The sequence below is a fragment of the Balaenoptera ricei genome, chromosome 12 (assembly GCF_028023285.1).
Source record: "Balaenoptera ricei isolate mBalRic1 chromosome 12, mBalRic1.hap2, whole genome shotgun sequence".
In the NCBI taxonomy this organism is placed as follows: domain Eukaryota; kingdom Metazoa; phylum Chordata; class Mammalia; order Artiodactyla; family Balaenopteridae; genus Balaenoptera; species Balaenoptera ricei.
In genome coordinates this window covers 75,979,141-76,003,518 of record NC_082650.1, presented here as the reverse complement: position 1 = coordinate 76,003,518, position 24,378 = coordinate 75,979,141, and the positions used below count along the sequence as shown (strand labels likewise).

At 41.1% G+C, this 24,378-nt stretch overlaps 2 protein-coding genes across 4 annotated transcripts in view; both read left to right on the top strand.

Moving 5' to 3' along the window:
- Positions 1-7,072: 7,072 nt before the first annotated feature.
- RIPPLY2 (ripply transcriptional repressor 2) lies at positions 7,073-11,033 on the top strand. Its single transcript, XM_059942077.1, has 3 exons — positions 7,073-7,441; positions 7,756-7,820; positions 10,886-11,033. Exons 1-3 carry the CDS (start codon positions 7,073-7,075, stop codon positions 11,031-11,033), a joined length of 582 nt encoding a protein of 193 aa, XP_059798060.1.
- Positions 11,034-13,237: 2,204 nt separating this feature from the next.
- The window catches only part of LOC132376407 (cytochrome b5 reductase 4), an 85,271-nt gene continuing 74,130 nt past the window's right edge, over positions 13,238-24,378 (top strand). For all 3 annotated transcript variants that reach the window (XM_059942075.1, XM_059942073.1, XM_059942076.1), the window contains exons 1-2: positions 13,238-13,444; positions 18,761-18,914. In XM_059942075.1, coding sequence (XP_059798058.1) covers positions 13,370-13,444; positions 18,761-18,914 — 229 coding nt within the window. In that variant the 5' untranslated portion in view covers positions 13,238-13,369. The remainder of the gene's footprint in view (positions 13,445-18,760; positions 18,915-24,378) is intronic.

Sequence of the window (24,378 nt, the reverse complement as noted above, 5' to 3'; positions counted from 1 at the left end):
GAATTTTAGCTTACTATTAGGTTTAGAACACATTTATGTGTTTAACTTCCTAATAATGCAAAATAAAATTCCTGGGCTTCCCTGGTGGCGCAGTGGTTGAGAATCTGCCTGCCAATGCAGGGGACACGGGTTCGAGCCCTGGTCTGGGAAGATCCCACATGCTGCGGAGCAACTAGGCCTGTGAGCCACAATTACTGAGCCTGTGCATCTGGAGCCTGTGCTCCGCAACAAGAGAGGCCGCGATAATGAGAGGCCCGCGCACCGCGATGAAGAGTGGCCCCCACTTGCTGCAACTAGAGAAAGCCCTCGCACAGAAACGAAGACCCAACACAGCCATAAATAAATAAATAAATAAACCCAAAAAGTTTAAAAAATAAAATAAAATAAAAATAAAATTCCTGGTCACTTGAGTACACTGGCTTGTTCTTTGGTTCCATCTCAAGTTAGGGTGATTCAAATGCTCCTTTTTTAATGGCCTCAGTGTGAGGTCCTAGGTTCTGGCAAATCAGCAGTAGTGGAGACATTGCTGACAAAGGTCCGACAGATAATTTGTCACTGCACTCGATGCTTTGGAGTCCGAGGTCCTTAAGGCAGACCCAATACAATCTTTTCTTAAAAACTTGCTCTGATCGCCGTGGAGCAGGGGTCCTCAACCCCCGGGCCGCGGACTGGTGCTGGTGATCGAGCGAAGCTTCATCTGCCGCACCCCATCGCATTACCACCTGACCCATCATCCCCGCCCCTCGAGGAAAAATTGTCTTCCATGAAACCGGTCCCTGGTGCCAAAAAGGTTGGGGACCGCTGCCCTGGAGGATCCATCCACGTGGAGACTCAGGGAAACTGCACTGCAATAAAACTACCTAGAACTGTCCAGAGACCAGTGTAAATACAATGTCTGCTTTAAAACAAATTCTAAAGTGATCATAGACATTATAGCAATCACTTTTTCTACGAAAGATGCATGTTTTTAAAAACCAGCCAATCAGAAACATCTAAGATAGGCTTCATTCTGACCGCGGTATTTAGTTCTTCAAGCCTAGACTGAGTATGGTTAGGAATCCGTCCTTTAAGGTCATATTTAAAGTGTTTTTTTTTTTTTTTTTCTTTTTAGGCATTTCAAGGTATTTTATTTATTTCTCAGCAGAAGTTTAAGCATATGTCATAATGATGGCATTTCCATCATAATATACGTTGCTTCATACCCATCTCTGCAAACCCATCAAAATCTGCACAAATGACTGTGGAATGGTAGAATAAGATGAGTCTATCAAACACACTTCCCTCTGCTTCAATTCCAAAAGTTCAACTTTTACTATAAATTAAGCAACAGAAAATCAGAGTTCTGAAAACTTAATTGCCTTCCTTAAATCTTAGTTTTACTTTAACCTTTAGAATGATCTACTATGTCATGACATAGGCATTTCCATTTTCTATTATATTTGTACACCATAAAATTCACCCATTTTAATAATATTAGTAAATTACAGAGTTGTGCAACCATCACTACAATCCAGTTTTAAAACATTAACACCCCTTCAAAAAGATTCCTCATATGTATTATGTTCAGGGTTTTATATTGCCTTTTTCACAGTTTCACAGCTTTTCTGTGTGAAAACATAGTTACATCATTGAAATAAAATACCAAAAATGTTAATAAGTATGATTCTGTTGGCATTCAGACACAAATGAATCCTTTTCCCAGAAAGGAACACATTTTATATGTACAATCTTTTAAAAAGGAGTCTAGCTAGGTAGGCAGCCATTATCATTTAAAAATAATAATATTCATAAGATCACAGATAAGAGGGGAGGTACAGGAACTGAGACTGGCCCTGCTTTTGTGCGAGCGAAACCGGCCTTATTCCGGAGGCACATGGTGGCAACAGCAGCTGTGAGTCACTATCTTCCCCAGATCCCTTCACACTGCTGCTTCTCACCTCAGTCTCTGAGTGGAGAATAAGTCAGGCCCGATCTGAGGTCATCCTCTCCGTGGAAAAGAGCAGGGAAACATCAGGTCACATTCAAAATGGGAAACTAGTTGAAGCTCTAATTTTTCTTTTCATTGGTTATTATTTTCTGGATAAGATAGAAGCCCTTTTCCATTGTTTTTATGTGGTCTCGATTTTTTCCATGCTTCCTCCTCAGGGACTTTCACCTAGCACCCTCTCTCCAGGATATACTCCCTTTCTTTCATCCTGTAGTCATTCAAAAATCCAAAGATTAAAAATAAAGCATGTTGGGTACACATGCACCATATGTAAGGTGAATTTATAATCCTTTCTTTTTAGTAAAATATAAAAGCTGGTGGCTTCGATGTCTGTTAGAATGTAAGCTCCATGAAGGTAGGGAGTTCTGTCTGTTTTGTTCACTGATATATCCCAAGCTCCTAGAACAGTGCCTGGCACACAGTGGGTGTTCAATAAGTACTTGTTGAAGGAATTAAGGTTTTTATATTTTTAATCTAATTTTAATCCTCATTGTTGTGCTATGGAAAGCATATTGATATGTTATATACAGCACATATTTTAGGAATGGATAATTTCCTAGAAACATACAACCTACCAAGACTGAATCATGAAGAAATAGAAAATCTGAGCAGACCAGCTACTAGTAAGGAGGATGAATCAGTAATCCAAAAACCTCCCAATGAACAGCTATAAAAATAAAGGAAATCCTGCCATTTGCAACAACATGAATGGAGCTTGAGGGTGTTATGCTAAGTGAAATAAGTCAGACAGAGAAAGATGAAAGTACTGTATGATCTCACGTATATGTGGTATCTGAAAAAAACCCCAAAAGACAAAAAAAACCAAACTCATAGATACAGAGAAGAGATTGGTGGTTGCCAGAGGTGGGGATTGGGGAGGGAGGTTGAAAAGGGTGAAGGTGGTGGAAAGGTACACATTTCCAGTTATAAAATAAATAAGTCCTGGGAATGTAATGTATAGCCTGGTGACTACAGTTAATAACACTGTATTGTATATTTGAAAGTTTCTGAGAGAATAAATCTTAAAAGTTCTTATCACAAGAAAAAAATGTGTAGCTATGTGTGATGATGGATGTTAACTAGACTTATTGTGGTGCTCATTTCACAATATATACATACATTGAATCATTACGTACGCCTGAAATGAATATAATATGTCAATTATATCTCAATTTAAAAAGCACATAATTTAAATGTACCAGTGATCTCATACAGACTTCTAAAATAAACTTAAAATGTAATAAGAATATTGATTGGCCTTTGCCACACTGGAAATCAGCTTCAACGTCTGTATAAATAGGTGGCAGAAGTGGAATAAATGTATAAATGGAAGATTTAGGATCTTCTATCTCTAATAGTCCATATTTCTATTTCTCAGTTTGCCTGAGTTTGATCAAGTATAAATCTTGCCCTATTTTCATTCATTGGTTCTCCCTTTTTTCCTTCTAGGAATTCATTCTTTTTTTTTTTTTCCTTCACAATTTTAAGACAACTGATGTTCTCTTGGATTTACGTCTCATCATCACAATACACCCATCCTTCCCTGCACCATTTCTAGTCCCCTTGATTAAACTTGTTTCTCGAGTGTTCCCAGACCTGGATTACTATCATCACTGAGACACACTCTCCAGTCGCATGAGAATCCTCCCCAGGGCTATTGATCTCATTGCTTCCTTCCCCCTGCAGGACCATGAGCCATCGTCCAGGTCCGGTGCCCTCTCTCTAGATGCTTCTCCTTCCCCGCTTCCTCTCTTCATCTTATCAACATTCTCCTGTCTCAGGACTTCCTTGGTGGTGCAGTGGTTAAGACTCTGCGCTCCCAGTGCAGGGGGCCCGGGTTTGATCCCTGGTCAGGGAACTAGATTCCACATGCATGCTGCAACTAAGAGTTCGCATGCCACAACTAAGGAGGCTGCCAGCTGCAACTAAGACCTGGCACAGCCAAATTTAAAAGAACTATTTTGACCTCTGGAAGACCATTAACTTCCCTTTAAAAAAAATTCTCCTGTCTCTTGCACGCTAAAAACAAAACCCCTCTACTGACCCAGGCTTCCCCTTCTCTCTCTTTTCCTGTAAAATGGTAGCATCATCTCACTGTTCTTATTTCTTTACCTCTATAGCTCAACTAACTGTAAAAAATCTTTCACTCCCATTCACTCAAGATGGTGTTTTAAAGTCACTTATAACCCCTTAACTGCCAAATTCAATTAACACATGTCCTTATCTTTTTTGACCCCTTGGTAGCACTTAATACCTTGGACCTTTCTTTCCTTGTTAGAATTCTTTCATCCCGTGTTTCCACCACCCCTGCTCTATAAATGCACCTTCTACCACCTTCACCATTCCTTTAAAGTGAGGGTTTTTCATTTGTTTTATTTTTGTTTTATTTTATTTTTTGCATACCCTCTCATTTTACAGGCAAATGTTGCTTTCCAGAGCTCTGTCCTTGCTCCTGTTCTCAAGCTTACAAAATTTCTATGGGAAAATTATCAACTCCCATCGTTTTAATTTCTACTTCTTTTTTTTTTATGATCCCCACATTTAAATCTTTAGCTGTAAACTCTCTGCTAAACTCCAGATCTCATATTTCTGGTTGTCCTCTGGATATCTTCTCAATATATGTGTTCCTAAGCCTTCTAAAATCTATTAATTTTATTCCCTTCTCTGTGTTATGACAACCGGCCACGTTCTAGAGGAAAGAGGCTCCATCACCTTTTATCCTTAAGTGAAGATGATGTGCAGTAGCTCCCCATCAAACAAAAGTGAATATGTGACCTGAGTGAGAAGTAAATGTCTATTATTTTAAGCCTATGAGAGTTTGGAGCTATTTGTTATTGCGGTCTAGCCCAGCCCGACCTGACTGATTCAAGATCCAAAACCAAATTCATTGTTGCTTCCTTGAGCACTATTAACAGAACGAAAGAACATAAAAGCATCTCACTTGCTCTTCTTCCTGTATTCAGTTCTCTTCGTCTTTTTTGAGCCATCAACATCAACCCACTTTAGCAGGCTAGAAACCTGGAAGCATATCTAGACTTCGCGTTCATGTCCACCCACGTTTTATGATGCAGGTGGTTCTGTAGATTCTGTTTCTAAGTATCCGTCAAATATATTGTTTCATTCCCATCCTTAGTATACATCTTCTCATTATCTGTTGCCTGAACTATTGCAATGAGTTTGTAAATGATTTCCTTGTCTCTAGTGTCAGACTCCCCTAAATCCATGTGGCTGCCAGAGTAATTTTTATAAAATGAAAACTTTGATTATTCCACCCTCCTGCTTAAAATCTCTCACCAGGGCTTACAAAATAAAGCTTAAGTGCTTTATCGTGGTATATTAGACTCTTAATAGTCCAAGCCTTTTCTCTCTTCTCAGCCACATCTCTGCTCCAGCAACACCTAATCCCTAGAAGCACTGCTCTTTCTCCCACTCCTGCACCACACACACACACAGGCTCCACTATTTCTTGACTGATTCTTCTAGAAATCCCAATTTTGGTTTCTTTTGCTTTAAGAAGGTTTTCCTGGTTGCAACAAACAGACTTATCAATTCCCTCCCTTGTACTACTTCTTTGCTTAAAATGTGCTTTTGTTATTGAACGTGGCAATTTAAAAAAATCTTTGCTCATGTGGCCATTGTGATGGCCATAGATGGCAATGACTGCGATCCTCTTGAGAATAGGGGGATATCTTATTCACAATTATATCTGGAAAGTGCAGACCTTAGCACATTACAGATACCCTAAAAGATGTTTACAAAATGGATATGATAAACCATGTCATCAGATAGCTTAGCATCTGTTAAGTGTTTAGATTTTTTATATAACAAAATTTATTGAGAGCTTACTATGTGTCAGGCACTGTAGCAAACATTCTATAAGTTTTATTTTATTTAGCCTAACAATACTTCTAGGGCACTGAGACATGCATTAGATACCTATCCTCACTGATTTCTCTATCTGAAGCAAACCCTATCTCACCTTCCTGACAGGTAGATCATTATCGGCCCTTGGGTATTAATTAGATGGATTTCTTTCCTACACAGTAATTGAATGAATAGCAGAAACATTACAGCCTACATTTGGGGTTTTTCTCTACAACTTTCAAGAGGAAGTTCAGCTCTATTATTTAAAACATTTTGGACAAAAATCATGACATTTATATATCATCTTTTCTTGGAAGCATAACTTTTTTTTTTTTTTTAACCAAGATTCATGGGCCTCTGTGATAAGTAAGGGTTAACTTAAATAAGAGAAACAGGCACAGAGAGGTTGACTAAGTTATTCCACATCATAACTTTTCAGGATTTCATTATTATTCCACACATACCCAACACCCACAAAAGAACTTGCTAATTATCACTGAGTGACAAAATGCCAAGAGTGACAGAATTGTACAGATGACACTCAAGACTTATCTTTGGAGGACACTGATAAGATGTTGGGGAAAATCGCAAAGACGAGAAGACAGAGTAGAACTCTATGCCAAAATCCTATGACTCCAGCCTCTGGTCCTGTAGGTTGGAACACTCAGTCTTTTACAATTCAACTCTTGTGAATCTTTAATCTTCAAATAATAATAGGCAGATGGAGGAACCTAGTCTGTCAGCACATTAAAAAACAAACAAATCCTCCCCAAACCGATATTCCTTTCGTAAGGAGTGCAGAACCAGTGGCATTTGCTGAAGGCGAAAAGCCGTGAGACTGTCGAGCAGTGATGACCCGCCACTCGGCCTTTTTTTGCACAAATACACAAAACGTGTAGAATCGCTTAAGTTTAACCCGTCCTAGCCTCTTCACTAGGAAACTGGCCGCTCGGGCGAATGTTGTTTTCCACCCCCCGCAGACAAGTGTGGAAGAGCGATTAACACTCGCTTGACAAACCCGCTCCCCGGGCCATTTGGGAGTTGCACGCGTTCGCCCCCAGGGTTCGGGCCGCTGCGCCTTCACGCGCAGCCTTTTTGTTTACGCGGCCGGCAGGGGTGAGAGGGGAGGAGAGGGAGAGGACGTGTAAAGATGTAGCGGGCCGCGGGGGCTATATAAGGCTTCGCGCTCGGGCCGGGTGGGTGCCAGGGGCCAGCCTGCCCATGGAGACCGCGGAGACCACGGAGACCCCAGGCGGCCAGCGCGCGCGCTGCCGCCTCCAGCCGCCCGCCGCTCCCGAACGCCAGACGCGGCGCGGGGGTGCGGACTCCGGGTACCGCGTCTCGGCCCCGCCCTGCGCCTCCCCCGCTCCATCCCTCCCGCCTGCGCCTCCCCAGCTCCTCCCCTCCGCTCTCTCACCCCCGCACCCTCCAGGCCCTCGCTCAGATGCGGTCGGTTCTCCCGGGTCTGGGCTCACGTCTCCTCTGCGCGCCTTGTGCTGCCCACCTCGCAGATCCGCAGGCTTCTGGAGACCGTGGGTGGAAGACCGTGGCGAGAAGGAGGAGGAGGCGCCGCACCACGCCGCGGAGGCGGTGAGTGAGCCGCGCCTCCCAGGGGCGCTGTGGATCGATCAACGCCGGGTACGCCGGGCCCCAGGGAGACACGCGCCTGGCCTTCCCCTCGCTTAAGATCGCGCCTGCTGGTGGCCATACCGGTGGCCCTGTCGGTGCTGAAGCGACGAGTGCGTCCTCCACAGCTACTGGCACGCACAGATCGGGCCGGGAGCGAGGCTACTGAGAGCCCCGCGGTCACATTCCCTGCAGACGAGAGGAAAGCTTGGTCGCCAGGGTTTGCAGTTTTTTTAGAAGGTGAGTGCTAACTTCGATCCATTTCCTTACACCTCCAGATGCCAGATGGCCCCGGAATAACGGACGCCTCAGGAAAGCTTTCCCGATACAGACACCCAGTCAGGTGAGTGACAGGCCTCATCGAAGGTCTCCTGCTCCTGCAGCCACAGGGAAGAGCCGGGGGCCTCGTCCAGCCCTGCTCAGCAGCTGGTCCTGAAGTTTTTCTCTTTTGGAAAATCTATCTTTAACGTTTCTTTATCTTCCTCGTCCCAGAGGTCCTTTACTCATCGAACTGGAAAATGTAGGCGCTCACGCTCTCCCCTAAAAGAACTGTTAATCAGTGCACACTTAGTAAACGCTTAAAAAATATATTACGAAGAGGGAGAGTGGGCGGTATTAGTAAAAGTAGAACGGTGACATCTTGTGCCTGCAAAACAATTTCTTTTTAATGCCAAAGGGTTCAAGTGAAATTGACTTCACACCAGGCAGAGTGTGTATATTCTTATTCTCTTGCAAACCAGAAGAAAGAATGGTATTCACAATCATGGTTTACAGCAAACTGAACAAATCGAGCTTGACGTGTTAAGAGAAAAAGGAAATATGATGAAAATCCTAAAGACTACTAAGGATCACAAAAGGGACCAAAAGTTATTTGACCAACAATTAGGAGCTAGTTTACTGTTCCTAGCTACTGGGAAGTCAGCCTTCCTGCAAGATTCTTTGTAGCTTTTAATCAGGTGGAAAGTTAATTCTGCAGTCTGCCTGCCTTAGAGAGCTGTTAGATGAAGAGCTATATAATGTTTGTAGAATGTGTATATGTTTATAATAGCACATAGAAGTTGATCCATGTTGATTAATTCCTACCCTTTGCTAGACCTTGTGAAGGACAGAGAAAAAAATAATCACAGCCCTTTGGAAGTGGTTTAATAGTTTAGTTTGGTCAATTTTATGCCTAACTCTGTCAGAGTGGGTGGAGAAGGGTCAGGGAAGTGTGTATCATAGGTGTGATTACCTGGCTGAGTCTTGAAGTTAACCAGATGGATGGTAGGTGGGGAACGTGGGAGCAGAAGAAATAGCATAGAAAAAGAGAACAGCATGGTTCCTTCTGGGAGCATCAAGGAACTAGCATTTGGGTGTGTGAAGCTGTGGTCATTTCACCAGGGAAGCCAGAGGCCAGATCTTGTTCACCTTGGTACAAGAGTTTTGTCCTGATCCTGTATGTGGCATTAGGAACTCATGGACTTTATTCTGTAGATGGTATTGGGAATTACTCAAAGGATTTTAACCAAGAGTAATGTGATCAGATTTAGGTTTCAGAAAAATCACTAAGGAAATGGTATATAGGTTTAGTTAGAACACCAAAAGTGAAATTGGAAGTTATTGCAGTTCAGGCATTGGAAGTGGGGATGGGACTGGGTGAATCCGGGGAATACTTAGGTGGCACAGTAGATTAGGCTTATGATGTATTGGATATGGGAGGTAAAGTAGAAGTAAAAAGACAGAACGATGCCCAAGTTGGTGGAACTGTAGATCTGGGGAGCAAGATACTGAGTCGAATTTTCCATTTGTCATATTTAATGTGTCTATGGTGCCTCCAAATAGATATTCCAGTAGAGAGCAGCATGTGTACAGGTCTGTGGTCCAAAGTCAAGTTCTTAAGTGGAAATACAGACAGACTTGGGAGCCTTTGGTAAATGAACAATTGTGGAAATCATGGCAGTGGGTCAGGTCATCTGGAGGAGTGAGAGAGGAGAGATGATCACTCTTGATGAAATGGTGGGGGAAGGCCAGCATCTAACCTGTCTACAGAGAAAGAGACGTCCACAAAGGTGACTGGGAAGAATCACTCAGAACAGGGGAGAATTCAGTAAAGTATGAAGTCCCTAGAAGAAAAATGGCCAGTGAGAGATTCCGGGGGAGAGAGAGTGTGATAACAATTAAACAACGTTCTTTGGGTTTGGCAGTTTTACACATTAGAAAATCAATTGCTTCCTATATAAGCACTTCCGTTTTTGAACTACTGTAGCTGTTTCTTTGTATTTCTCTTAAGTTTACTGTATTTTTATTAAGTTCTATCTTGAGTAGTAATGTGTGTTTCTGATTCTTTTTACTCAGTTGTCAACTTCCTGAAGGTAGGGACCATGATTTATTCATCTTTGAATTATGAATTATGTTTGGCGCAAGAGATCACTAAAATATTTATTGAATGACTGAATTACTGATGGTTGTTTATTTAGGCACCCTGTTTATAAGCTTAAAAAGAGACTATTTGGCTAGAAACATTTATAAACTACACGGCCTACTTTTTTGCCTTTTAAAATAGAGTATAGTGAACATATGTAACTTTCTCTTTGTTAGAATCAGTCTATTATATGGGTATGTGGGGCTATTTATTGTATACTAAAATACTGTGTACTGTAGCTGGTGATTCAGCCTTGTCCTTTTATTTTACTTGGATGAAAAATAATAGAAGATCAGATGGCAAGATTAATATTTGTTGGAAATTTGAAGTTTTGAGGTAATCACGTTTACATACAAATTATTTGTATAAAACCAGTCTAATTCTCAACATCTTAATATGGTGTTCCAAAATTTAGTTGGGTGGGGAAAGGGGAGAGAGATGGGCTCGAGGTTGGGGTCAGAGGTAGCCTTTTGAAAAGGTTGCTTTTTGTACTTTTCTAAACTTGCTTTGGTTCCATCTGTAACTAAGAGCTAAGTCTGAGTTTCAAGCAAAATACTAGGTAATTTCTGCCTATGTGTAAGATGCATAATATTTTGACGTCTTTATAAAGTTGGCTATCATCACAATTTTTAATGTCATGGTAGGATTCATTTTTTTTCCCAAAGGAATTTGGAAATTGGAAGACAAACCTTCTTCTGTATTTTGTAAGAATAAATATATCCATAAATGCCTGAAGTAAGTTAAATATTGATCTTATGCTCACGAAGGGTTTAGTGTGAATTTGTTTGGTCCAATTTATAGCTTGGAAAAAGATTTAAAGTAATTAACCAGTTATTGATACTTTGTCAAGTAGACTCCGTGAAAGCTGTGATAGTAGCATTTTAAACTATCTAAATGCATAAATCAGTTGTTAAATATATGGAGATTTTGAAATTTGAACGTTTCATGAGTAGAAGGATTCTGAATGTGAAAAAAATAAAGCATATTATGTTGTCTGCTTCTTTCAGACTATTTTGGCCAAAATCAAAGTGTTACGATTACTTATATCAAGAAGCAGAAGCTCTTCTGAAAAAATTTCCAATTCAAGCTACAATTTCATTTTATGAAGATTCTGATAGCGAAGAAGAAATTGAGGAGCTGATCTGTGAAAATTAATCTGATTACTTTTGATGACATTCAAAGCTTGTAGGTACAAATTAGATTAGTGTACAAATGTATCATAATCCTTTTAAATTAACTTATTTGTATATAAATTATTAATAAAATGAACTATTTAGTAATTACTATGGTAGTTTGGCCTTTTTTATCTCTACACTATAATTCAATGTTGGAATTTAAAAGTAGGTTTTATTTATAATGGAACCTTGATTGTATTATAAACATTTGGGGCTTATAAAAGATAATTTGGATATCGTCATCAAATTTATCTTCAGCTATAATTTTGAAAATAAAACTTTTCAAAGAAAGACAATATTTAATTTTCAAGACTGAATCTTGTAACATCTGGTATTTCCTACCGATCCCCATTGGATGTTGTAGTTACAGATGAATATTATCTTACTAGATAATGACGACAATCCCCTTATGTTTCCAATCACACAATATTATTATGTATTAGCTAGCAGATGGTGAAAAATGGTGTAAATCATTGTCTATAATTGAGATTGGGAATCAATGTTAGGGCTATTAAATTGTAGGGATTTTAATGAATGATGAGTCAAGTAATTCTTACTTTAATACCCTTCTGCTGTCCTCAAATCCAGTAGTAAAATAGCATGGGTGTTTAGTACTTATGGCACTACACTGAGGGATCCCCAGAATTAAAACAAAACATTTAAATGGACGTGACTTACATGGAGTCTAAAAAAGGGGAGACAAAAGGCCAGAATTTGATAGTATTGTTTTTCCATTTCTGTCCACGAGGGAGCTAAGAAATTTGGCAGATAGGAAACATTCTCCAACAGCATCACCTTCCATCGCTGCTGTGGATCACTGCTCCTGAGAGTCTCATGTAAAAATATTCACACAGGAAGTGAAATAAGAAATTCTTAGAGATTAGCTTTTTTTTTTTTTTTTTAAACATAGACTTATAGAAGAATACATCATCTTTTAATGAAAGAGAAAACAGGAGCACTTTGCATGGGAGAGGTAACATAGTAAACTATGATCATGAAGTTCTTTTAGCTCAAATACAATCTTTGCAGTGGCAAGCAATTGAAATATAAGCATTGACTTCCAGGCACTTTAAGGACAAAGCAATTGAAATAGAGCAAGTTCAAACCATGTTTCAGAGTCAGGAAAAGTTAGTAATGGCAGGAGGATGGAGAGTTACTTAGAACTATGTTTCTTTTCCTGAAAACTTCTTCTTTCACTGGGTTCTGCTCTCAGGATATGTGTGTTCCCCAAGAGATATGCAAAAAAACCACCAGGTCACCAATCTGGACCTTGAGTATTAGGGACTGGTGTTTACCTGCACAGTATTTGTGCTGCTGTCATTAATATGGTGGAATAGTATGAAAAGCCACAGCCACATTTATTGAGTGCCTACTATTAGCCAGGCACTGTGCTAGGTAATTTGCACTTGACGTCTCACTTAATTCTTACTAAAACCTAAATCCATTATGCAGATGGGAAATGAGGCATTGAGATACTAAGGTAACCTGCAGAAGGATGCTCACTTATTAACTGCAGCGGTGGCATCCAAACTAAACCTATCTGACTCTTAAACGTGGCTAGCTGTTCAGCGCTACATCTGGACGTGGGCTGCAGCAGTCCTCAGTCCCCTTTATCTTTCAGGGAAGAGAGGAAGTTAGATGAGGACGAAGAACTTGTGAGTGGGTGAATGGAGCAGAAAGAGACTTTATTAACCTCTGCGACTCATTCGTTAATCATTAGCGAGAGTTCTTAAAGGTGAAGTGTTCTCTTCACCTAGCAGGAGTGGCTGTTTGCATTTGACATCTTAACTCTTAAAGGTTCTCTTTCCTGCACAGCGTGGTGCCTCAGAAGAGAGAATTTCTGAGAAATCAAAATGCCTTAATTGTATTATTTTATTCCATATTTCAAGCAGTGTGATGGTAGTGCTTCAACAATGGGCAGACACTTGTGTTCTGGGTTAACAGGCGTCTCCAAGAATTTATTCTCAGATTCAGTCAGCACCAAGGTTTAGGAACAGCTTCACCCTTCAATCTTTCCATGGAATAGCTGTCACCTCTTTGCGGTGCTGAAATTCAGGGTGCGGGACGAACGGAGCATGCGTACTTTGCCCTGGTTCCACCCCGCCGGCTCTCCGTTGGTCTCGTTGGCTCCGCCCCTCGCGTCCTCGACGTGCTGCGTCATGGCGCGCCTCACCCCGGGCGACCCCGGAAGTGGGTTGGGGGCTTGGCCTCTGCCCGGCCTCAGAGCCGGAGCCGGAGGTGTTACTCCGGAGGGGTCGCGCCGAGCTATCCCGTTGGGCGGCGTACCCCGGGCAGGGCCCGGGCCAAGGGTCCAGGATGCTGAACGTCCCTTCCCAGTCTTTCCCGGGCTCCAGCTCGCAGCAGCGCGTCTCCTCCGGGGGGCGTAGCAAGGTAAGCGGGTGACTCCGGCGGTCTCGTGCCGCAGCCCTCCCTTCCCGCCAGCGTTTCATGCTCCGGCACAGTCCGTTCTCTCCTTCCGTCCCCTCTCCCACCTCCTGTCCCCACCTCTAGCTTTCGTTCCCTCCCGCCCTTGCTGGCGATCTCTTTCAGATCCCATGCCGTTTCCAGTCCTCGAGCTCTCCTGACCTCCCTCCCTCTTACGTACTGGCCCCTTGTCTTTCCCATCCCTTTATCCCGTTCTGTCAGTTCCCTTCTAACAACTCTTTTCCCATTAATTAAATTCAGATGTATGATAGGGCCAGGCTCTGTGCGTCCCATATTGTAGGGACTCAATATTAGCTTCCTTCCTTCAACATAACCTCCTCTCCGTTCTTTTGTTCACTTTCCGAAGGGGTTGTGAGCGATGTGAGTTCCCTAGAAGAGAGGAAAGGCTGAGCACTAGCGACAGTGACCAGTGATCATCCCGCCAAGGGTGGGGACTCCGGGAGCTAGGGAAGATTGGAGAAGCGAAAACAAGTGTCTACAAACCTCCAGTTAGGTTTACGGACACTTCTCCAAGTCACACTGCCTTTCTCTCTTCCTCTGGTACCTGATTGTTTTATCACTGCCTTTTTTACTGATGTCATTTGCTGACTCTGAAGCTAATATAATACTCTTTAACTTTTTGTTGCACGTAGCTTCTGTTACCAACAGGTGGAACACAAATGTGTTTTATATTTGCAGAATTTAATAGAATTGTCTCCTGTGTTCATTGCAACATGAATGCTGCTTGCTCCTGTTGATTGTTAGTTCCTCATTCAATAACCACATCTTCATGTTTTGTTTTCAAGACTTCCACCTACTCGGGCCACTCCTTTTTCATTTCTGAACTCTTGAGCCTTAGCATTGACATCATTTGGGAACTTCACCAACTTTCTCTATGTTCTCCACATGGACCTGGAGTTTGACTCTAGATTAGAATTATGGGTTCAGGGATCTGTAGCTTTCATTAGCTTTTCAGAAGTCTATAACCCCAACTGTAATAATAATGAAGCTGAGATTTATTTAGTGCTTACTGAAGACCTCAGTGCTTTACATGTATTAACTTGTTTAATCTTTCTAATGATCCTATGAAGTGGGTGCTTTTGTTATCTTCATTTCACAGAAAAGAAAACTAGTTAAGAAATGCTGCCTTGGACCCAGTAGGCTTGATGTGATGTGACTCTGACTGTGACTTTTCACTTATTGCTGAATATATTATGCAGCCATCCAGTCGTGTGTCCTCGTCTCCTTGGTGTTTGACCTGCTTCTCTCCTTAAGCTAAGTGCTTGGCTGAATAGTAGAGCCTTTTCAAAGAAAGCATCTCTGGATTAGAATATGAGAGTTGCTGCCCTTCTCCATTAAAACTACCAGCCATGTTCTCAGTATCATTTAAAGGAGAAAACTTAGAGGCAAAGACAAACTTTTCCCCAGGTGGTGATGGCAAAGGTGAGTCTTTGGGTCCAGAAAGAGAATAAAATACGATTATTGTGCAATTCAAGAGAAAACTCAGACGATTTTTCCCCCTTTGTGAAATTGTTGCTGAACCGAACTTGAGTTCGCTTTCCTGATGCGCAGCAAAGGCCATCTCCTGATACTGGGTTGTGGTGGAGGAAAGTGCAGCGTTTATTTGCAGGGCGCCAAGCAAGGAGAACGGGCAGCTAGTGCTCAGAACACCCAGACTCCCCGATGGCTTTCAGGCAAGGGTTTTCAAAGGCAACATTTGGGGTGAGGGTCCAGGGAGCATGATTAGCTTGCGGACATTCTTCTGTTTGGTTGGTGGTGAGGTAACATGGTGATATTTTAGAAATCTCAATCCGCAACCTTCTTGTTCCAACCAGGCTGGGGCCTTCGTGTTTGTGGTCAGCAGTTTCTATCCCTTGGGGTACTGGTTGCCGTAAAAGAACTCAAGGATATGCATCATGTTGTTATCTGTATGTCTTCAGGAGGGACTCGGAGTCCTGTGACTATTGTTCAAGCTCTTAGTAGTTTTCTTGCTTGACTACTTTTCCTTGGTTTCTGCATTTTCTCACTTCTGTAGTCATTAGCTGTTTGATTCTGCTCTTTGGAACTCTGGAAAGGCCTAGGAGACTGAAGCTTTTTCTACAAATAAGAAGCAGAGACATGGAGACCCAACCATATTTGGGTCTCAATACCATATTTATTGAGACCCTACCATATGCTGGAGATGTGATCTCTGTTGGGGAGGGGGAAATTTCTACAAAATTGACACAAGACAGATTAGCAGGAGAAAAAGAAACAAACTTAATTGGCATGCACAGAAGTCTTGTAGAAATGGGGTCTAATGTTATGAGTCTAAGCTCATACTGCTCGCAGCATGACAGGCCAATAAGGGGGAGACGAATTGCTGGGGGAAGGAATAATGACATTATTTGAAAAGCCAGCAAACGGAGAAGCTGGTGGGGTCATCCCCCAAAGAACCATCTTGCCTGAGTTAGAATTCAGGCTTCTTTTATACTAGAAGGGGAGGGAGTAAAGTCAAACATTCCTTGTTTCCCATCAGCCTCCAGAGAGGATGTGTTAATTTCTTCCTCTCTGCAGTCATTCACAGGTGGGCCTGGTCAGGATGTTTCCTGTGAACTAAACAAAGGTATTTTAGCTTAATGCTCATTGCCCAGATAGCCGGGTTCCCAGAGATGGGCCATTACGTATAATTTAAACTTATAGGCGACATCCCTTTAGTGATTAACTTGTAATAGATTCTTCCCTATTACACTAAGAAGTGGCCAAAGCAGGCAGCTTTTATACTTTTTAGACAGACAATACATTTGAGAGGAATTGATGGGACAAAGAAACTTAGGTCTGGATACTGAAATGGTAAGGAATTTGAGCAAAGTTTGGGCTTGGGTGGTAAATTAGTAAACAAATAACAAGATTTGTTTACAGGCTTCTTGGCCCTGAATTTCCTATCTCTGGTGAGAAGGATGTCTTTCTGCCTCCCAGTACAGGGAGGGCACCTTTCACATGGGAGATTTATTTCCTGCTTTCAGGGAGACAAAGAGGACAGTCAAAGTGTTCCTCTTGCATGGCCTTCCCTGGGCCCCAACATCTCTGTTGTCAAAGAGTTTAGTCCAGTAGGCTTCACAGACTAGTAAAGAGGCAGTTATAAATACCATAGGGACTATACCAGTCTGTTATGACCTTGAAGGAGTCGGGGTCAGAAAAGGCTTCTGGAGGAAGTCATGTCTGCGGGGGAGAGAGCGGAATCAGTTTCCATTTACCTAAAAGTATAGAATGGGAAGGGGCAAAAGTTAAAACGTGGAGCTAGTGAGGTAAACTATGACCAGATTATGAAGGGCCTAGTAAACCACTCAAGGGCATTTAGAGACATTATTATATGGAATATGGGGAGCCACTGAAGGAGGGAGGGTCCTAGATTAGATTTGCATTTCCAAAAGATTACTTTTAACTACCCTGCAGGTGATGGAGTGGTGAAAGAAGTGGTTTGGGATGGGAAAGATCATATGTATTCTCACACTTTACTTCATTTATGAAGACCAAGAGACCTAGAGAGTTTTAGCGATGGTAAGAATGGGATGATGTGGATTGGTAAGAAGAAATGTGAAGTTGGAAAGGCACCACAGACCTATTAACTTGGTTATTTTGGGGGCAATTGCATGTCTAAAATAGATATGATTCAGGAACGTGAGATGTGTGTTTTAGTGCTTTCGGGCTGCTCTCACCGAATATCATAGGTAGCTTATAAACAACAGAAACTTATTTCTCACACTTCTGGCGACTGGGAAGTCCAAGATCAATGCCCTGGCCAATTCTGTATGTGGTGAGACCCCGATTCCTGGTTTGTAGCCATCTTTTTGTGTCCTTACTTGGTGGAAGGGGTGAGGGAACTCTCTAATGCCTGTTTTATAAGGGCACTAATTCCAACAACTTCATCACCTACCAGAGGCCCTATTTCCTAATACCATCACACTGAGGATTAGGATTTCAGTCTATTTTGGGGGGACACAATAGCAGTAAACTTCCTTGAATATGACTGTTTTTATGTTAAACAGGTATCTGGTACTATGTTACAAACTAGTTATACAGGTTAGATGTCTTGAAAAATTTCCACTAGGGTGTCTTAACTGGTTAAAACACTAATTGTACCTCTTATCTAAAAGCTTTGAAAATGTGTTTTGTAAAAAAAAAAAAAAAAAAAACCCACAGAATCCCAAACATCCTGTTATTAAACCCTCTAGGCAGGAGAAAACAAAGTTTTGTGCAAAGCCCAGGTAATAAATAATTTAGGCTTTGAGGGCGTCATAAGGATTCAGTCTCTTCACCTCCATCACCACCACCATGGGTGGAAATTACTTGTAGCTCAAGGGCTATACAGAAACGGGCATAGGCCAGTTTGCCAACCCCTTCCCTGGAGTGTGACAGTTTAGAGACATTATTATAAGGAATATGGGGAGCCACAGTTTTATTAATTTCCATTATTTGATAACCTTTGTTTCTCAGTGGATTCTTAGAAAACATATTACCATCTCATGTGATTTCTAATATTCTGTGTATGTTGAAAATCCAGAAAATCAACTTTAGCCAGTTGTTTCTATTTTCTTCTATCAAATCCCTTGATTTTTTTTTTTTTTTTAAGATTTATTTATTGATTGATTGATTGCTATGTTGGGTCTTCGTTTCTGTGCTAGGGCTTTCTCTAGTTGCGGCAAGCGGGGGCCACTCTTCATCGCCGTGCGCGGCCTCTCACTATCGTGGCCTCTCCTGTTGCGGAGCACAGGCTCCAGACGTGCAGGCTCAGTAGTTGTGGCTCACGGGCCCAGTTGCTCCGCGGCATGTGGGATCTTCCCAGACCAGGGCGCGAACCCGTGTCCCCTGCATTAGCAGGCAGATTCTCAACCACTGCGCCACCAGGGAAGCCCAAATCCCTTGATTTTTAAGGCAAAGAAATTTTGGTCCAAATTGGTAAGCGACTAGAACATATTAGCGATAGAGCCAGGACCAAAACTTGTTTTCTGACTCTGGGTTCAGTACTATCCTTGTACTATGATACCATTTGGATGGACATTTGTGTGCCAGAATTTCTGAGCCCCACCTCATGGCCCAGGTACTTTATATAGGGTTCCATTTATAATTCTAATACCACCTCCTAAAGCTGAAGAAGATTTTTAGAATTGTTATATTTGAGTTTTCTTATCTTTTGGAGTGGGAATCAATAATGAAGTGGCCTGAAGACCAGCAGCCCTAAGGGGAAGGGAAAGCAGCTTACTCGAAAAAGCCACATTGAATTCTTCCCTTTTCCTTTTTGAGGTCCCTCTGAAACAGGGCAGAAGTCTTATGGATTGGATTCGACTGACCAAAAGTGGAAAGGACCTAACAGGATTAAAAGGAAGATTAATTGAAGTAACTGAAGAAGAACTTAAAAAACACAACAAAAAAGATGATTGTTGGATATGCATAAGAGGTAGGTGGTATTTATTACGTACTGCAAAACGTTTTGGCTAGGGTTTCCAGTTTTAATGCTATACAACCCCTTGGTCCTGTTATTTGGTGATATGATTTGCAATTAGATAACAAAAATATGCCTTACACTGGGCAGTAAATTGTCTAATTCTGAATTTAGGCAGTATTTCTTCCCTAAGTCACTGTTCACATAGCATCCCCGTACTGTATTCCGTTTGAAAGAAAACAAGTGTTTACCAGGCAATTTAATACCAAAGTAATAAAATTATTCATAACACCTAGTTTATATGGAATAATGTTCCACCTTTGTGCCGTGTAACAGAATTCTGTAGGAAAAAATGTCTCTGAGAATCTAAAGTAAATCAGGAAACCCACATTAAAGCCAAATCCTTAGTTCTCACTTGCAGCACTTTTTATTACTTAATCCACGCTTGTTAGCAATATGAGTTACCTGATTTTTCTAGCCCACAGCAAATTAGAAGCCCCAAGCTAGAAAGGGATAGATTGGGAGAGAGTGAGCAAAGAATGATAGTTGATGGAAGTAGATCTCATGGTGTGCTACAACCTGGCATCTGGGAGGGAAGCAAAAATAATAAAGGGCTTGCAGCTGTGCACTGGGTCTCCATAGCAATGTCCTGGAGTCATCTAGACGGGGTTCCATATATCCACTATCCTCAGTTTAAAGAAGAAAGGAAGTGTGTCACTTATTGCTGTTATCGCAGTTGTAATTTTATCATTGTATAATTTTGGTTTGTTGTCAGTTATCCTGATGACACTGTCACCTGTATGAGGGCAGGGACCATGTCAGTCCCCTGCTGTGTCCTCGGTGCCTGGCACATAGAGGTCATCAGTATGTGTTTGTTGAACTAGTGCAACACTTATCATTCTTAAGAAATTTTGTTGCTTGAAGAGGTGTGTGGTGGTCACAGTAGATCAGTGGTATAGTAAATGGAAAGACGCCAGTAGCACTGTTAGTTTGCTAGGGATGCCCAAACAGAATTCAACAAACTGGGTGGCGTAAACAACAGAAATGTATTATCTCACAGTTCTGGAGGCTGAACTTTAAGATCAGGATATCTTCTCTGGGCTTGAAGAAAGATCTGTTCCATGCCTCTCGCCTCTCTTCTGGTGGTTTGCTGGCAATCTTTGGAGTTGCTTGACTTGTGGTAGCATCACTGTGATCTCTGACTTCATCTTTATATGGCATTCTTCCTGTGTGATTGTCTGGGTCCAAATTTGCTGTTTTTATAAGGACATGGGTCATATTGGAGGAGGGGCCTGCCCTACTCTAATATGACCTCATCTAATTACATCTGCATTGACCCTGTATCCACATAAGGTCATGTTCTGAAGTATTGCAAGTTAGGATTTCAATGTATGAATTTGGGGGTACACAATTCAATCCATAACAGATATAATTAGAGCGTGGAATGTTTTTCAGTGGCAGAGGGTATGGAATCTTCCAGGAGGGGATGACATAGCTTGTTCTGAGACAGAAGAACAGATGGTCAACTTTTCAAAGTTTCTCAAGGATTAATACACTGTGGATAGACCAGTAACTTGGAATGAGGATTCTGCCAGACACAAAAAGCTCCTTTTGCCATTTGATAGGGTTTTTAATACCCTCCTTGCCTTCTCTCCGTGCTGCATACCTGTTTACCAGGTGCAGGTGACTGGCACAAAATGACCTCCCCACTGTGCCCAAGTGTCTTCTGCTGGCCTGGATGAAGTAGAGGTCAGTTTCCCATGACGATTTCTCAGCTGGTCCAGTCTACGGGCGTGTCTGAGCTGTTTCTGCAGTAGGAAGCCACTTTTTCAGAAAACTCTCTCATGTGAACCCTTCACATCCTAGCGCTATTAGATAAATGAGGCATCGTTACAATACAGTCATACTTTATTATTCATTTGATGTATTGATGGAGATCAGGGACAGGTTTGCTATGTTTGAAAAGTAATACATGTTGCTCCCAGTTACACATCTCCCGTAATGATTTGAATGGATGACACTCTTCTGGTAAGGTTGTTGATTTAAGGATAAATTCTTTTAAAGTTTCTGTTGGAGAATGTATTCTACCCTACTAATAATTAGGCTTTCCCCCTACCCCCGATTGCAAAGTAAGATGTGTCTTTTTTTTTTTTTTCCCTTTTGACAGAGTTTGGTTTTTAATTTTAATAAAGAAACATTTGATTTAGGCTCTGCCCTGGGACCCTCCGCCCTAGGAGGAGAAGATAAATAACTGCTAGACAAGTCTGAGTGAAGTGCCCTACGAGGGCTATAAAGAAAGTGATGTCAGATTGCAGGGAGGGAGACATGTGGGTTAGGAAAATCAGAGACGCTTTTGTGATAGAGATAAGCCTTGAAAGGGTGGACAGGACTTCAACCGGAAGGGAGGGGGAAGTACACCCAAGCGGAGGGAAATGCTAACCACGGGTCTAGACACAGAAAAGCTGGAGGTATGTTCTGGAGCTTAGGCTGCCTGTTGGAGAATTACAAGAAAGAAAACTCTGAAGGCATGTTAGGGCAGATTATGGAGGACCTTGAAAGCCAAGCTGAGAAATGTGTTCTTAATTTTGATGGCAGTGTGAACTGTTGGAGGTGCTTGAACGTGGGGACAGAGAAGGCCTTGGAAAAGGTAGTCTGGTGGTGGGCATAGTGAATTGAAATGAGACTAGGAAAGCATTTAGCTCTTACAGAAGTTCAGGTGGTAATAGGTGAACCAGGATGTTGACAAAGGCAGCAAAGTAGGATGAATGAGAGACAGACAAATTCCCGGTAATTTCTAACACAATCCTCTATGAAAGTAGAAGAAAGCACAGGACTGAATGTAATTGTCTATTTCTTCTTAGCTGTTCTAATTTAAAATGTTAATGATACCTTCTTAAAGGGAATGTATGCCAATTTAGCTTCGAAGGTCAGTGCTAATGTTTGGACCCAAGTTTTAATCAAAGCTCTACCACAGGGAAGCATGGTATCAACGTATAATTTTTTTTCTTTTTTTAAAGTATTGGATTCTTCATTTTCTAACAATTGCCCCATTTTTAGATCAGTTCAAATTTCAGCTTGATCAGACCAAGGGAGACACAGTGTCTCTTTAGAAAATATACACTTTGGCATGGGTTTTTATAGCTAATATTTGGGGGACTTTTTTTTTTTTGAATACATAGCTGTTCTGCTTAATGTTCAGGTGTGCTAAATCTAGTCAAGTTCCTAAAAATGATGGTGTAAAAAGAGCACTTGGCTGGCAGCTGACTGTAAAATGTGGGCATTGGTCTGGAATGATCTCAAAGGCAGGTTTATGGAGTTTCTGATTTTTTCACTTAATTCTCACCTTTCTCTGTAAATTATGTAATTCCTATAATGCAGTAGGAGTTAATTGGGACATTGAGGGACTGGATGGGAGAGAGATAGCTTTTTCAAAAATTTTGTTGAATTTCTCATTAATTCATGCAATTGTAGTTTTCTCTTTTATTGCTATTTCTCTCTGTCTCTCTCTCAAGAACTAGAGGTGATTTACAAATATGTGAAGCTTTGAACATGAACATTTAGGTGTTTGAATAAAAATCTAAATCACTCATCTGTGAGAGCTCTGTAGAGCCTAGATCAGACTTTGTTTTTCCTGTAGTATATTTTACTGTAGTATGTAATCAGTGTGGGTAATGATGTATTAAGTCATGAAATCATCTTTTGGCATCATTTTAATCTTAGGATGAGAGGAAGTGTGGCCTGATACTCAATAATAGTCCGTTGAAATAAATGATATTTCTAAAAAGTTGATTACAGTAAATATGTTGGCCATTCTGCTGTTAAAAATTTAGTGAATTCAGTTCCCCAAGTGGGATTTAATGGATTTCATTTATAACTTAGAAATGAACAGATTTTGATTTCTCCTAATGCTGATTGTCATATGCTAGTAAATTGAAGAGGCCTGCTTGAGACCATTGTAAAAGTGACTTTTAATGGGTTTGTATTTTTCATGTTTCAATAACTAAAAAATCTTGGCAGACTGATTCCAAGAAATGGTATTTTTCCATTACCGTTTCCTAGATTTCTAGGTTCATTTACAGTAAACTTTTAAAAAATTTACTCGTATGACAGTAGTGTAAATTTTTGTGAGTGCATCAATCCTCATTATTCCTGGGTTTCAAATTTGCCTACTCACTAAAATTTATTTGTAACTCCCAAATCAACACTCATAGTGCTTTCATAGTAATTTGCAGACATGCACAGTGCAGTGAAAAATTGGTGCTGCCCGAGCACACGTTCCTAGCCGAGGTCAGACAAGGCAATGTTCTGCCTTCTTGTTCCAGCTCTCTTACAGTAACAAGTGTCTTTTTCGCCATTTTTTTAGTGCGACATTTTTCACAACCTGTGCTTTTCGTTGGTGATTTCACTGTATACATGCCCCCCGCCCCGCAAGGAGAGTGCTGAAGTGCTGACCCAAGAATGCGGTCATGTGCCTTCTGGAGGAAATATCTGTTAGATGAGCTTTGTTCAGCCATGAGTCATAGTGCTGTTGGCTGTGAATTCAGCGTTCATGAATCTACAGTATGTATTGAATAAGATGTCAAGCAGAACATACATTAAACGAGGTTATGTTCTGATTGGTTGACAAAAATGTGACCAGAGGCTTGCAGGAACCTCACCTTGTATTAATATTTTCCCTTAGGAGCAGTGGTTCAGTGTTGGCTAATTCAGTGTTTGAAGTGAGTTTGTAGAACGTAACTGCCTAGAGTAATGAGAATTGACTGTAGTTCTTTAGGCTATCTTTTATTTATACTTCAGTAATAATAAAGTAAAATAAGTTTTATACTTTTTAGGTTAGATTCAAACCCACCAAGAAGAGAGCTGACTTTTTTTAACACCAAGTTCTTTTCTCCAGGTTTCCTTAGTTCCCTGCTTCAATGCTGTTTTGAGAAACTGTAGTATTTCTGTCTCTAGCTGAGAAACTTTTTCTATCTGAAAATTTTCTTCTAGAAGCAGTTTTTCAAGTTTGGAACTAATACTTTAATATATAATAGAAGGTATTATCACAGTAATACAGAGTGCCTCTAAACAATACTGTATTGTTATTCCAGTTAGCTCAACTATTCTGTACCTTGTCTGCTTTGTGTAACAGCCTCCTTACTTGCTTCTTGACAGTTTGCAGATTCTCGAACAACTCCCTTCTGCTATCACTTGCTTGTTTAGGAAATACAAACCAACATTTTTTCAGGTCTATTTCCCTTTATTCATCCATTTCTAATCTAATCTGTAGGTTCTCAGGTTGCCTATTATACACCATTAATGCAGGTAATCTAGTCTTTGTTGATTTTATTCTGTCCTACTGCCATATGAGACCATTCGATTTCTTTTACTTTTACTCTGTCTTTATCTCCTTAATTGTTATTCAATCTCTTCTTTCTTTTTTTTGACTCTTCCTGTCTCTGTACCACCCTTCCATTCACTAAAAATCCACTAGAGGGGA